The sequence below is a fragment of the Neoarius graeffei genome, chromosome 18 (assembly GCF_027579695.1).
Source record: "Neoarius graeffei isolate fNeoGra1 chromosome 18, fNeoGra1.pri, whole genome shotgun sequence".
NCBI classification, from domain to species: Eukaryota; Metazoa; Chordata; class Actinopteri; order Siluriformes; family Ariidae; genus Neoarius; species Neoarius graeffei.
This window is the reverse complement of record NC_083586.1, coordinates 67525700-67539731: the sequence shown is the minus strand read 5'-3', so window position 1 is coordinate 67539731 and position 14032 is coordinate 67525700. Positions and strand designations below refer to the sequence as shown.

The following is a 14032-nucleotide window of genomic DNA, read 5'->3' as shown; positions in this document are numbered from 1 at the left end:
GGCATAAGGAATGGCCGGTCTGTGCATGTACTGCAAAGAGCCTGCGGATTACACCACCAGGCATGAGAAACTTTATACCGTGCAGGGAATGGCTCGGCAAGTGCAAAGTGTGATGCTACAACATTCCTGCTCTGCACTCCTAGCTTGCCATAAGTCAAGCGGTCAGTAGGCTTCCTATCCCTATGTGACCTACGTACTAAGGGAAGAACGGAGTCTGTGGGAGCTGCAGAATAAACTACAGAGTGAACATCAGGACAACTAACATCCTGGTCTGTGGCTACTAAATCCTTCACTACCTCAGGAGACCTATGTGGAGAGGTAAGGAGTGCAGGGTTGAGTGGAGTTATCACATCTCTAGGTGTGGGCACTAACCTAGGGCTTCTAACTGTGGTGGAGACACACGGCGCAGTAGAATCTGGTACAGGCTGGGCATTATGCGTGCCAGCAGTCAGAGGAGCATGTTGCACTGCATCCTCAGCATAACAACCATATTCCGAATCAGAATCAGAAGTGCTAGACTGTGCATGTACCACAGGAGGCAACACCTCAGAGACACCAGTCCTACGATTTTCCCTAGCCCTTCTGTGTTTCACAGCTCTTGGGCCCACGGCTGGAGTGGTGGCGACCCCTGGACCTAGTCTTACCTCCTGTCCTAAAGGCAAGATATGGTTACGGTGCATCACCTTGACTGGTCCATTACCATCAACAGGCGTCAACCTGTACACAGGGAGGTCAGAAAGCTGACCATCAACACTGTAAAGACATGAGCTCCATCTATCCGCTAGCTTCTGCTTCCCTTTCAGACCCAAGTTTCTAATCAAAACCCGATCCCCAGGACTCAGGCTATGATAGCGAACTTTCTGGTCATACCTCTCCTTGTTGCTCTGATTCATCCTATCCGCAGAGGCACATGCCAGCTGGTAAGCAGCTTGCAACTCCTCTTTCATCTTTGCCACATACTTTAAATGTGATGCAAATGACGTGTCATCAGATGAAACACCAAAGCAAACATCAACAGGGAGGCGAGCCTCCCGACCAAACATCAAGAAATAGGGTGAGTACCCGGTAGCCTCATTAGGAGTGCAATTATACGCATGCACCAAATGTGCTATATGCTGACTCCACTTTGACTTTTGATGTGACTCTAGGGTGCCCAACATGTCTAACAAAGTCCTATTGAACCTCTCAGGTTGTGGGTCACCCTGGGGGTGGTAAGGAGACGTCCTCGACTTTTTCACACCCAACATTGTCAACATCTCAGTCACCAGTCTACTCTCGAAGTCCCTACCCTGGTCGGAGTGGATACGGGTGGGCAAGCCATAATGAATAAAATATCTCTCCCAGAGAGTCCTTGCCACTGTGACAGCTGTCTGGTCCTTAGTAGGAAAGGCTTGTGCATAACGCGTGAAATGGTCAGTGACGACCAACACATTGCAAACATTTCGAGAGTCAGGCTCAATCGAAAGAAAATCTATGCACACCAAATCCATGGGTCCAGAACTCTGTATGTGGGAAAGAGGAGCAGCCCTCTGAGGCAACGTTTTCCGCTTGATGCAGCGCTCACATGTCTTACAGTATTTCTCTGCATCAAGCTTCATACGAGGCCAGTAAAACCTGTCCCGAACCAGACTATACGACTTGTCAAACCCCAAGTGGCCACTATCGTCGTGCAGCAGCTTAAAAACCAGACCATGGAATTGCTTAGGGAGCACCAGTTGTCTCACACACTGACCACCCTGCTTAACAGTCCTGTATAGCAGTCCCTTGTCAATAGACAGCTTTGCCCACTCCTTTTTCAGGATCTTAAAGTCAGGATGCCGCGTCAGGATACTACTAGCAGGCTTCTTCAGACTTATAGCTTGCCAGACATCTCCTATAACAGGGTCGCTTTTCTGAGCTTCTTGAAGCTCACTAGAACTAAAAGTAGGCAACTGATCAGGTGCTACAGCAGCAACATGACAGAATGCTGTTGGAACAGCTGACTCATGGCTGCAAATCTGATCAGCAACCCGGGGGAATGGAGAACAACCAGCTCTCTGTGTGGCCACCACCTGACAAATAGCTCGCACTCCAGGGGCGGGAATCTCTTGCCACTCATCGTCAAGGGACAGACTGACGTGAGGGCGTCGCGACAGTGCGTCAGCATCCATGTTCTTCCGCCCAGGCCTGTACTTCAGGCTGAAGTCGTAAGTGGACAATGCCGACAACCAGCGATGACCAGTGGCATCCAATGTGGCAGACTTGGTTATATAAGTCAGGGGGTTGTTGTCCGTCCTGACTTCAAAACTGGCTCCATAAAGGTAGTCATGCAGCTGATCCACAATAGCCCACTTCAAAGCTAAAAACTCCAGTTTGTGAGCTGGATAATTCCTCTCTGAAGGGGAAAGACTACGACTGATGAACGCCACAGGACGCAATCCTTCAACGTACTCTTGATAAAGGATACCACCTAGACCATCCAGGCTTGCATCCACATGCAAAACATATGGCTTTTGGGGGTCTGCAAAAGCTAGCACCGGGGCCTGAGTTAACCTTGACTTCAACTCCTGAAAAGCGGATTCGCACTGATCGCTCCATCTAGGGCCAAAAGGTTCAGAGGGCCGGAAAGAAGGTTTCGAGTCAGCAGCCTGTGAACTCGAGCTCTTCTTCCGAGGCAGACAGCCCTGCAGCAACTCGTTCAGCGGTCGGCATAATGTGGAAAAACCCTTCACAAAACAACGGTAATATCCACAAAAACCCAAAAATGACCGTAGCTCAGTGACAGTCTGTGGTCGAGGCCATGAAACAACAGCCTCTATTTTGGAGGGGTCAGTGGCTATGCCATCCTGTGAAACTATGTGCCCCACATAGTTCACAGACGTCCTGCCAAACTGACACTTATCCAACGAAAGTTTGAGACCTTCATCTCTCAACCTGTCCAGAACCTTTAAGAGTCTCTCCTCATGCTCCTCCAAGGTGCTACCAAAGACAATCAGGTCATCTAAATACACCAGAACCTCCAGAAAATTCATGTCTCCGACTGTCCGCTCCATGACTCTCTGGAATGTGGCAGGGGCACCACAGATTCCCTGAGGCATACGCTCAAACTGATAGAAACCTAAAGGACAGATGAATGCTGTCTTTTCTTTATCAGCCTCGCTCATGGGAATCTGGTAGTAGCCACTTCTCAAGTCCAACACCGAGAACCACTTACTACCAGAGAGACAATGGAGGGCGTCTTCGATCCTGGGAACTGTGTACTGGTCAGGGATGGTCCGCTGGTTAAGCGTTCTATAATCAATACACATCCTGACTTTACCTGACTTCTTGCACACTACAACAATGGGCGAAGCATACGGACTCCAAGACTCCGAAATGATGCCATGATTCTGGAGTTCCAGCAAATGCTGACGCACATCCTCTAGATCAGCAGGAGCTAAACGTCGAGATCGCTCCCGAAAAGGCCGTGAGTCATTTAACCTGATTTCATGCTGAGTGCTTTTTGAGCAGCCTACATCCCACTCGCTACAAGAAAACACTTCCTTCCTCTGCAACATCTTCTCGCAGAGGCGATGTTTTGCCTCCTCTGGCATAGAAGAAGTGCCAAAATCAAAAGAAGCAGAAGTAAGCTAACCAGCAGCTATGGGACTGCAAGTGGACGGAAACTGTGGCACCATCTCTACAGGGTATATGTGAGCGAGGGGACTACCTCTCTTCACAAGAACATCCCTGGAAGAAACATTCCTCACATTTACCGTAATACGATGGCAGGACACCGCAGAGACTGGATGGACTTCAGGCCGAACCTCAAGCTCAGGGACAGATGTATCATCAGCACTAAAAGGCTGGTCTACCAGGACTAAAGAGTCATTGAGTTCACCAGGAAACTTGGGCAGTCCTGAAAGCTGCAGCTCCTGCCCAGGCTTTAAAACAACAGGCTTAGGTTTCGTGAACCACACAGTACCGTGTTTATTCACATCCTCCGGTGATACACCTGTGTGCTTAATGGACTCAAAAACCTCTTTTATCACCGGGTGTATGGTCAGCGTGTTAAGAAACCCGTCACCTGCCTGTTCACGACAAGAGTGGAACAACTTCTTCACTAAGTGAGTGTTTGTGCCTACCAAAATGGCTATACCCTCTTTTGTCTGAGGGTCAGGACACACAAGAGCTAAAGTGTCCACCACCTGAGGCACACCAGTGACCGCTTCAGTGAACTCAAGCCTAAGAGGTAAATATCCATCATATGGGTATTTGTGAGAGCTCAAACCCCATATTTCCAGATTTTCCACTGGCTGCAGTGGCAAATGCTTCAAATATGCATTATAAAAGCTATGATACAAGATGGTGACCTGAGAACCACTATCAAGCAGAGCTTTAGCATAAATACCTTCTATCTGCACGGGCACCTCAGCCGAGGGCCCCACTAACCCAGACGGCAGTTGTGATTGGCTGACTTTGATTGGAGGTGAACAATGAGCGGAACGTGTTTTGTGTGATGGAGCTCTGTGCCGTTCCTTCACTGAGCTCCGGGGAAGTTTCCCTGCTGCATGACCCTCTTAAGCAGCTTCTGATTCACTACCCTCAAGTTCTCAGGACGTGTGCACTCTCGCTTGGTGTGGCCGTCTTCTCCACACTTGTAACAAAAAATGGCAGGAACAGAAGAGGATGTCGTAGACTTCGGCAGGTTCGAAGAAACAGCCCTTGTGGGAACAGCTGGGGCTGTGGTTTCTGTGCTGTGGCTTACACCAAACTGTGAGACTTGAGGATTTTCAGGAGCCACGGTAGTAGCAGTCAAAAGTTTAGTTACTAAAGACGTCAGCTCCTTGACCTCTTTCCTCAGACTGTCAACCTCAGACGCCAGGGGAGTAACAGGCACATGAGGAAGAGCGACAGCAGCAGTCACAGGAACCTGGCGAAATGTAGATGAGGCCACAGAAACCTTTGCACTCTCCCTTGCACTTACCCAGTGCTCTTCCTCTCTCACATTTCGCATTAACTGGGAAAAAGAAGGCGGAGCTTGCAAAGTGTGCAAAAGTCGCACACGTAAAGCCACAATGTCAGTGGTGAGAGCACCCTTGAACAACTGCTCCAGACGTGCACGATTCAGGCCTGCAGCTTCAATCCCTCCTCTCAAAAGAGCACGGTGGAGAAGCTTGTCCAAGCGATACAAGAAAGCAGAAAGTTTCTCACCATCTTCTTGAAAAGTATGGCGAAACGATGCCATAAGGTCTGCCCCACTCTCAGTCGATCCATAAGTAGTGTCAAGAGCGGTTAAGTAATCAGTAGCAGTAGCAGATGGGCTACTGACTTTCAAAAACCTTACTATATCCGCAGCAGGCCCACGCAAACTCTCAACAATGCGCTGTCGCTTAGCAGCATCACTGCACTGCCACTCAGTAATCATCTGAGTAGCCTGCTCCATCCAGGCCTCATATTCTTCCTCGCCTGGGGGAACGGGCCGTAAACCGGAAAACAGCCTCAGTTTTCTATAGCCAGGCACATCAACAGATGCCTGGTTACAGCGATCAACGAGCTGGCCTATGGCATTCACAAGATCCATGCTGACATCAGGTTTAGGAGGCTGCGTGCCCAAAACAGCCTTCACATCACCCATAGACTTGCCTTCCTGCTGTAATAATGAAAATAGCTTGGCTTCGAATCCATCACTTTCAAGAACAGGACTAGCAGGCAGCAAACTACTCACTACATGAACAGCCCATGGACCTGCCTCACCTACAATTCCCACTTCAGGAGGGACAGAGCTCTGATCCAACTCAGCAGAAGTCTCGACTAAAATGTACAGGTGCCTACCAGTCTTGTCACCACGGCGACCGCGTATCCGGGTCCTACCCAGAACCTTAACTGTGCTGAGCACACGGCTAACCACATCATCAGTGGCCTCCAATGGCACTCTGCTAAGTAAAATGGCATGACACAACTCCACATTCTCCTCACGGCTCCACTCAACAGCCTGACTAAGGTCCATGTTTAAAAAAACTGCCCAGCAAACAGCAATAACTAACACAACACAAACACTAAGCAAAACACAGCGATCTACTTGTTCTGGTAAACAGGAAAATCCCAGCGGTGCCTCCAAAATGTAACCCCCTTTTTTTTTTTTTGGACAGGTGCTGATCACCCAGCACAGTAGGCTATAGGCTAAAGAGTTACCCTAAATCCCAATAAATAATGGCGCAACAGGGTCCTAAGTTCTCAGCGGTGGAGTGGTGAGCTGGCTGAGATTCCTGATACCATAAGGGTACAAGTATGAGTAGAGAGAGAGAATAATAAGCATGAATCTAATAAATGATAAATTTAACAGCGCGGTGCCTCCACTGCGAAAATACTACACTTACCTTTGAAGCTAGTGTATGGTGTATTTCCTCAGAATTTAAAATAACAGTAGCTTGAGTGAAAGAACTAGTCTGCAGTGCGCATGTCAGAATGTTCAAATATAAAGAACCAAATGAGCAGCCAATACACCCAAGATATAATTAAATAATAATGATTATATTTATTAATAAGCAGTAATAATAATAATAATAATAATAATATCAATAATAATAATAATAATAGTATTTGACAATAAATGCTCCCAAAGAAGCATGCAATGTAATCACCAAGAAAATAGTAACACCGGCACAAGAAGAGCGGAAACAATTAGCCTACATAATAGAGATGTTACAGATAGCACATCAACAGTGTGTATACCAGCAGTACATAGTAATAAAATAAAACTGGGTAAAGTATCAAAAGAAAAGAAGTGGACAAGAAAGAAAAACGCGCGCGCAGTTGGGGCCCGTTGGTGCACAGGTGGCAGCTCTCTGAACTGCAGGCAGAACAGCAACCGCTGCAATGCCCTTCTAAAACGCTGGCTATCCAGGCGAGACCAGAGGAACGCGTGTGTGTGTGTCAGTGTAAGTGTGGGTTCGCGTTACTCACAATCCACCGGTCAAACCAGACGGATCAGGTTACAGATGTCGGTACAGTCACGCAGCAGATGCTCCTGAGCAGAGGGCTAGCTATTGCTGTGGGTTAGCTCGCTCGAATAAGATGCTGCTCACCCCAAACCCCTCGGTAGCTGGCTGGGTCCCAGACCCGACACAGTGAGTTCCCGGGACTGACGAAAACGCTCCGGTGGGCACAGCACGGAGGGCAGATGTGTCTGCAGAAAAAAAAAACAGCAAGATCACTCACTGGAGTGACACCGGAGTTTATGGCCACAAGCAGACCAAACTATAAAAAGACTGTCTGCAAAATAAGTGCTGAAATAGAGCTCACAAACAACGCGATCTCTCTCTGCTCGGCAGCAGGCGGGAACTCCGTGAGCTTCTCCCTCGCGAAGTGATGAAACATCTCAAAAAGCCCGCGAACTCGCGGGCATTAAACATATACCAATTACCATTGGCTGACATCAAAATTCAAATAAAACTACAACGAGCAAATAAGTCTGATTGGTCCGAAAGCACAGAACGTCATAACACATCAGAACAGTGAAAATATTCCAAACCACAAGGCATTATGGTAAATGGAGTTAATTACACAGAAAATAGGGCAATCCAATATAGAGTATAAAATACAGTGTTATTTTAGAGGACCTTACATATATATATATATACACACACACACACACACACACACACACACACACACACACACACACAGACCCAGAATTGACGCTGTGTGCAACACAACATACTTGAATGTGTAAATATCTAGTGTACAATAATGTTCATGAAAATTTTCAACATTATCATGAACAAATAAAGGGAATATTAGGGAAGGTGTGTTGTTGCAAAAATGAGGAATCTAAGACTGAACTCAAACTTCTTATCTCATCTCATTATCTCTAGCCGCTTTATCCTGCTCTACAGGGTTGCAGGCAAGCTGGAGCCTATCCCAGCTGACTACGGGCGAAAGGCGGGGTACACCCTGGACAAGTCGCTAGGTCATCACAGGGCTGACACATAGACACAGACAACCATTCACACTCACATTCACACCTACGGTCAATTTAGAGTCACCAGTTAACCTAACCTGCATGTCTTTCGACTGTGGGGGAAACCGGAGCATCTGGAGGAAACCCATGTGGACACGGGGAGAACATGCAAACTCCACACAGAAAGGCCCTCGCCTTCCTAAAATCTGTCTGTACCTTGCTATCATGTCATATGATCAGAAATATGTCATTATGTTATGATTTACACACCCACTGATGGAGATTATTTGACCTGCCCCAAGATCAAGCTGCTCACTTGCACGCAAGTCACACACACACACACACACACACACACACACACACACACACACACACACACACACACACACACACCTGAACATTCCATCAGAACAGTGATGTAATTAAGATGTCACACACACACACACAGATATCAAAATGATGTCACTCACTCACCCCCCCCCCCCCCCCCCCATAGACACACGCATAGATATCAAACAGTGATGTCATTTACACACAGATAACACTTGTATATAATAACCCTCTGTATTCTTGTCCAATTGGGGGGAACTTGCGAATAAAGATGTGAACTACATTGGGGTTTCTGTCTTTCTTTGCAACTAACCCCCCCAGAGCTCTGGGTGGTACGAGGGCGGGGGTCCCGAGAAGTAAGTTGACCGTTTCCGACTGGGTGAACCCCAACAATTTGGTGTCAGAAGTGGGATACTTCCAATCAGGTAAGGGGTCTCTTTTAATTGATTAGTTGGGGGGGACTTCCGCTTGGTTGGTAGTATCAGAAAAAAACCCAGTTGTTTATTATTTTGGTTATGTTATTGGTAATCCTCGTGTATAGGCACGAGACGACGTTTTTATTTTGGTGAATCTCGTAGACTTTTGTTTACGGGATGTTTTTTGGTGATCCTCGTGGAAGAGCCACGGGAAGATTGGTTAAACCTCGTGTAAAAGCACGGGAAGGCTATCCTCGTAATTTGTTTATGGGAAGGTGATCCTCGTGAAGTAAAGGAGCTGTCATGGGAAGAGCGCGCTTTTTATGTTAAACCCATAATAATTACCCTAATTAATCTCGGGACTGATTCCTTCGTGCCACCATGGGGGGAAAATTGTATTGTATTAAGGTACCCAGACCCCGAGAAAAAACCCACGGGATTGGATGAATTGCTGTGGTTTAGCATTCTACACAAATTCTAGACAATTTGGCCAGCTCAGTTTTGATTTATCCTCATTCAGGTATTTGCAATCTCTAGGAGCTGTGTAATGTATCTTTAATTGTTATAGCATTTATATATGGCATTACTGGATATGCACAAAATAATGAAACAACAAATCAGTATTCTGGACATGAACAGTTAGAACTGTGTTCCTGGTGTGCATAAATATCAAACCTTTGGTCAATCAAACCTGTATAACCAACTTCCAAAATCCTTATTTCCCTTATAAAATCCTTATAAGATGCAAATTAAAATGATTTACCTAAAATTTGAATGATAATTAACAATGATATATCCCAGTTACTTTTTATTCAATATTAATAACAATAAACTTTAAGAATGAATACAAAGCTTCAATGTTTGACAAAAAAACACAAAGTGTAAATGTTATGCGCTCTTTTATCATCGTGGGAATTAATTATAGCTCTAAATAAATATTGAAGTGTTTTTTGTTAAAAAGAATCCGTATAACTTTATTTGTACGCCCGTATACTATGTTTATTGAATCAAATCCGTATAAAATACGGACATTCTGTATATTCACGATGATCTCAACGAAAGCTTCACTGAATCGATTCTTTAGAACAAACTCGCATGCGTGTGAATCAATTTACTTGATTTTTGACTCAGAATCTACGGAAACCTTATTTGTATTCCTGTTTTCAAATTGTAAACAATAATCACACTTTCATGCTGCATGAAATTAAAGTATGCACTTTCCTCAAACCATTACGTGTGCATGAACTCAAACAAATGCAGTCCATGCGTCTGTATCGATTCGCTTGATCGAGTCATTTTTATGTTTCATCCCGAAAAAGATCCGAATCATTTGTGAATCTCATCACTGTTACGGGAGGAGAGAAGAGATCCTCTTCCCTCAACACAGAATGGCTGCTTCTTAATCAATTAGTTTCAGCGTTTGGTGAGTAGACCATCTGTATTTTTTATTCATTGTGTGTCGATAGTCCGAAACTTGTAACTGGAAAGTCACGAGTGGTCTGCGAGGTGATCTCTGAACAGGTCCTTGAGCAGTCTACAAGACTATTAATGTGTTTTAATAATTAATAGTGCAGCTATTAATGCAGTTTCATGTCTAGATCTTATAAATGATGAATACGAAGTAGTTAAAACTAAGACAGAAGTATGTGACGGCAAAATTGTGATGATGACGTGTTAATAACATTAGAACTCCAGTTCCCATAATGCTTGTGAGCTAGGCATGCGCACTAGATGGGAGAAGCAGGAAATGGAAATGCCGAAAAGTTTAACAACGACTTAATGTTGATCTAAAACATTTTAAAACTGATCGTGTAGTGGTATTTTTATTAATCATATGTAATTCTAACCTTTAAATATCCTATATACTCCTGTTTCTGATGCGTTTTAGCGAAATGTGGACTTGTCTTGTCTGGGAAACATGCAATTCGATCAACAGCGAGCTAACCCGCTTTTTACTTCATTTTTGACATTTTTGAATAATTGTCCTATTATAAATATAATATTTTGAATAATTGTTCCGTCTCTATAGTCTCTCTGTCTCTTTCTGGGAGATAAGGGCTCCCAGACTGAACTCGTTACAGATAGCTATAATATAAACAACCCATGCAAGCATAGCAGACAAGGACACACAGATATCTGCGATGGGCAGAGAAAATCATTATTTTTGGCACTTTCTCACACAATAATAACTTTAATAAGTAATCTCTTTATATTACTAGGTAAATTCCATATACATAAATTCAAAATGTCCAAGATAACCAATTCTCATTCCCATTAATACTGTTAATTGAATTAAAAATGTATTTTGAGTCTCTGTCACATATTGAATCCAACAAAAAGTGCTTATCAGCTATTCAATTTTATTCAATTACATTCAGTGAAATTGTTTGTCATTTCAATTTGCCCTGTTTTATATTTCCTTTTCTTTCTTTAAACTTATTGCTCCTTATGAGGCTAAGCTTAAACATGTTCCTCCTAATTTCGAACTATTGATATGAAATATTCTGATTAACTGTTTGCTGAGTTTTAAACCTCCATATTTTTGTCTTTAAAAACCACAGAGGATATGGAATGGATAGGCTTTTAATGTATTTAGTTAACCATAATTTTTTCCAGCAAGAAACAGAGTTAACAAACGTTTACTTGAAGAATGTTGAGAGAAAAAAAAGGAGAAAAATTTTTTCCTTCCAGTGGTGTTTATAAATTGGAGACTTGGGTTTATCTTTACTTAACCATTAAGAAAAAAACGTCATAAATTATCATGATTATGATACATTGGCTTGTATAAGTATTCATTGTCCTTGAACTTTTCCGCATTTTGTTGAACTGCAACCTGGAACTTAAATTGACATGAAACTACACAAAATATGATTCAATATTCATGTGCATCCTGTTTATGTTAAGCAGTACCTCTCTCTCTGGATCGATGTCATCCTACAGTCTCTTCTTGAGCAAGGCGTGGTGAGATCGTGCACCAGCTCGTACAATACACCTGTCAATCCAGTACCTAAACCTGATGGTACCTGGCGTTTTACACAAGATTTACGTAAGATTAATGAATTGATTGTTTCTTCTGTAATGTCACAGGTTCCTGCTCATCACTGCTGTTTTTCCATTAATGATCTCTGTTCTGCCTTTTTTTTCACGCACATGAGGAGATAGCATTTGGACTCGAGGTTTCATTGACTCTCCTGCTGTTTTTTTCAGCTGTAATTCAAATTCATAATGCACTCTGTGACCTTCTCCCTCCCTCAGGACTCTGTGGTCTGTGTGTTCTGGTATCTGCTGAGTCACCAGAAATCTGCCGAGACACTGACACTTGCGCCTGCTCCAACATCTGGCGCATAAGGGCTTTAAGGTTTTCAGGACCAAGCTGCAATATTGCATGGACACTTAAGTATTTGAACTTTTGAAGTTTTGAACTTTCTCAAGGCTGTCATTCTAGACACAAAACGCCCTGCAACTAAACATGCACTGATGTCTTTTCTGGGTCAGAAAATGGATCCCTGACTGCTCTTTATATGACAAGCTTCTCCATTCTGCAATCTCTCATCACGATCCACTGCAACATCCTTTGACCTGGACTGACACTATGGTGGTCGCTTATCACTCCCTCAAAAGCACCCTTTGTTCTGCCCCTGGGGTTACCTGATCACTTCAAGCCCTTCCACCTCTATGCCTGTGAACACCAAGGCACAGCTGTTGGCCGGGAGCATGGAGGGGGGGAATGCGTCATTGTGTGTTTTTATCCAAAACATTAGACATTGTTGCTCAAGGCTTACCTGCGTGTCTGGGGGCTGTCTCTGCATGTGCTTTGATGGTTTTAGATGCGGAAAAATTGGTTTTGTCTCACCCACTGATCTTGCACTCGTCACATCAAGTTAAACAGGTGTTGCAAAATTTACAGACCCATTAAATTAATTTATCAGTAATTTAATAGATAATTAAATTAACATATGACTATTGATCTCTGTTCTACTAACAATCTTGAAATTCGTGTCACATCCTCTTTTGATAATGTAGGTCATGCTCTTGCACGCCTCCTTAACTCTTGGGATGACATTGATATTGTCTATCTAAAAATCGTACATACTACTAGTATCAGGTCTGATCTCTCCTCCAGCCCTTTAGGGATGGGGGAAGTACTCTTTGTTGATGGTTTTTGTTCTAAACAGTTCTTGTTTTATAATTTATGATATTTATCATACCTCTGTGGTTACTCTGTGTGTTCACTGCCTGATATTCTGCATGAGGCATACGCTCTTCCTTTCTCATTTGATTTTTGTCATCTTGATTGTGGACAAATTCTCTTAATGGGTAGAAGTTTTTTCCTGTTCTCAAGAGAACATGAAGGTAGTTACTCGTATTCTGGCAAAAGAAATAGTACCTAGTTATAATAATAATACTAATACATTTTATTTATAAGTGCCTTTCAAGGTACCCAAGGACACTGAACAGTAAAAGGAAAAACAAACAATAAAAGCAGAACAATAAAATAACAACAATAAAATAATAAGAAATCAATAATAATAATTATTGTTATAGTTATGGGGTTTCAAATGCCATAGACTCAGACAAAGGTACCCGTTTCACCTCAAAAGTCACACAAAACCTTTGTAAGTATCTCTAAACTAAACTGGTGTTTTCACATTCCTCAATCCTCTGATATCGTAGAACGTACTAATCGAACATTGAAAGACAAATTAATTAAGGTCATGCAGGACAGGTTTGGTTCTGTAATCCATAATTCATTCTGGCTGAAATTCGCATGACGCCAAGAAATTATTTTTGGAAGACCTTTCCCTCTCCCCTGGAAGAAGGGAACTCCGGCTCCGGGTACCTCTGATTTGAAAATGCATATGGATGAGTATTCTGCAGCCCTTATAGATAAGTTGCATAAAATTTGTACCAAGGTCAATAATACAATATTATCTCCACCACACACCCCTTCCAAGTTGGAGACAAGTACTGGTGTGACTTTTTAAAGTAACGATTTGGACAATTGGGAAAACCTAGATATGGTGGGCCTGCAGACATAGTTGCCATTACTTTTACTGCTGTTTTAACTGATCTTTTTCCACAGTGGATCCATGCCACGCGATTGAAGAAGGCTCTATAACAAAGTTGCGTTACAATGACAAGTTTGCTACTAACGTTTTCTCTGTGTCCCTTTCCAGTCTCTGTTCTCTCTCTCTCTCTCTCTCTATTTCTGAGCTCTACACAGATTCGACTGAGAATCCTCAAGATGTTGTGAACAAAGAGGGGAAGAGATTGTGCGCTCTGTTTGGGACCAGTCATCCTCACTACAACCATGACAGTCCTCATCACGGGTTTCGTGACTTCATTGTTGCTCGGGGCAGGGCTA

The 14032-nt window shown here is 43.6% G+C and overlaps 1 protein-coding gene and 1 long non-coding RNA gene across 2 annotated transcripts; one reads left to right on the top strand and one right to left on the bottom strand.

Moving 5' to 3' along the window:
- Positions 1-4498: 4498 nt before the first annotated feature.
- Positions 4499-5968, bottom strand: LOC132865841 (paraneoplastic antigen Ma1 homolog). Its single transcript, XM_060898335.1, has one exon. It carries the CDS (start codon positions 5966-5968, stop codon positions 4499-4501), a length of 1470 nt encoding a protein of 489 aa, XP_060754318.1.
- Positions 5969-10007: 4039 nt separating this feature from the next.
- Positions 10008-12622, top strand: LOC132866844 (uncharacterized). Its single transcript, XR_009650633.1, has 3 exons — positions 10008-10090; positions 11575-11713; positions 11923-12622. It is a non-coding gene; the product is annotated as an uncharacterized LOC132866844 (long non-coding RNA).
- The last annotated feature ends 1410 nt before the right edge of the window (positions 12623-14032 follow it).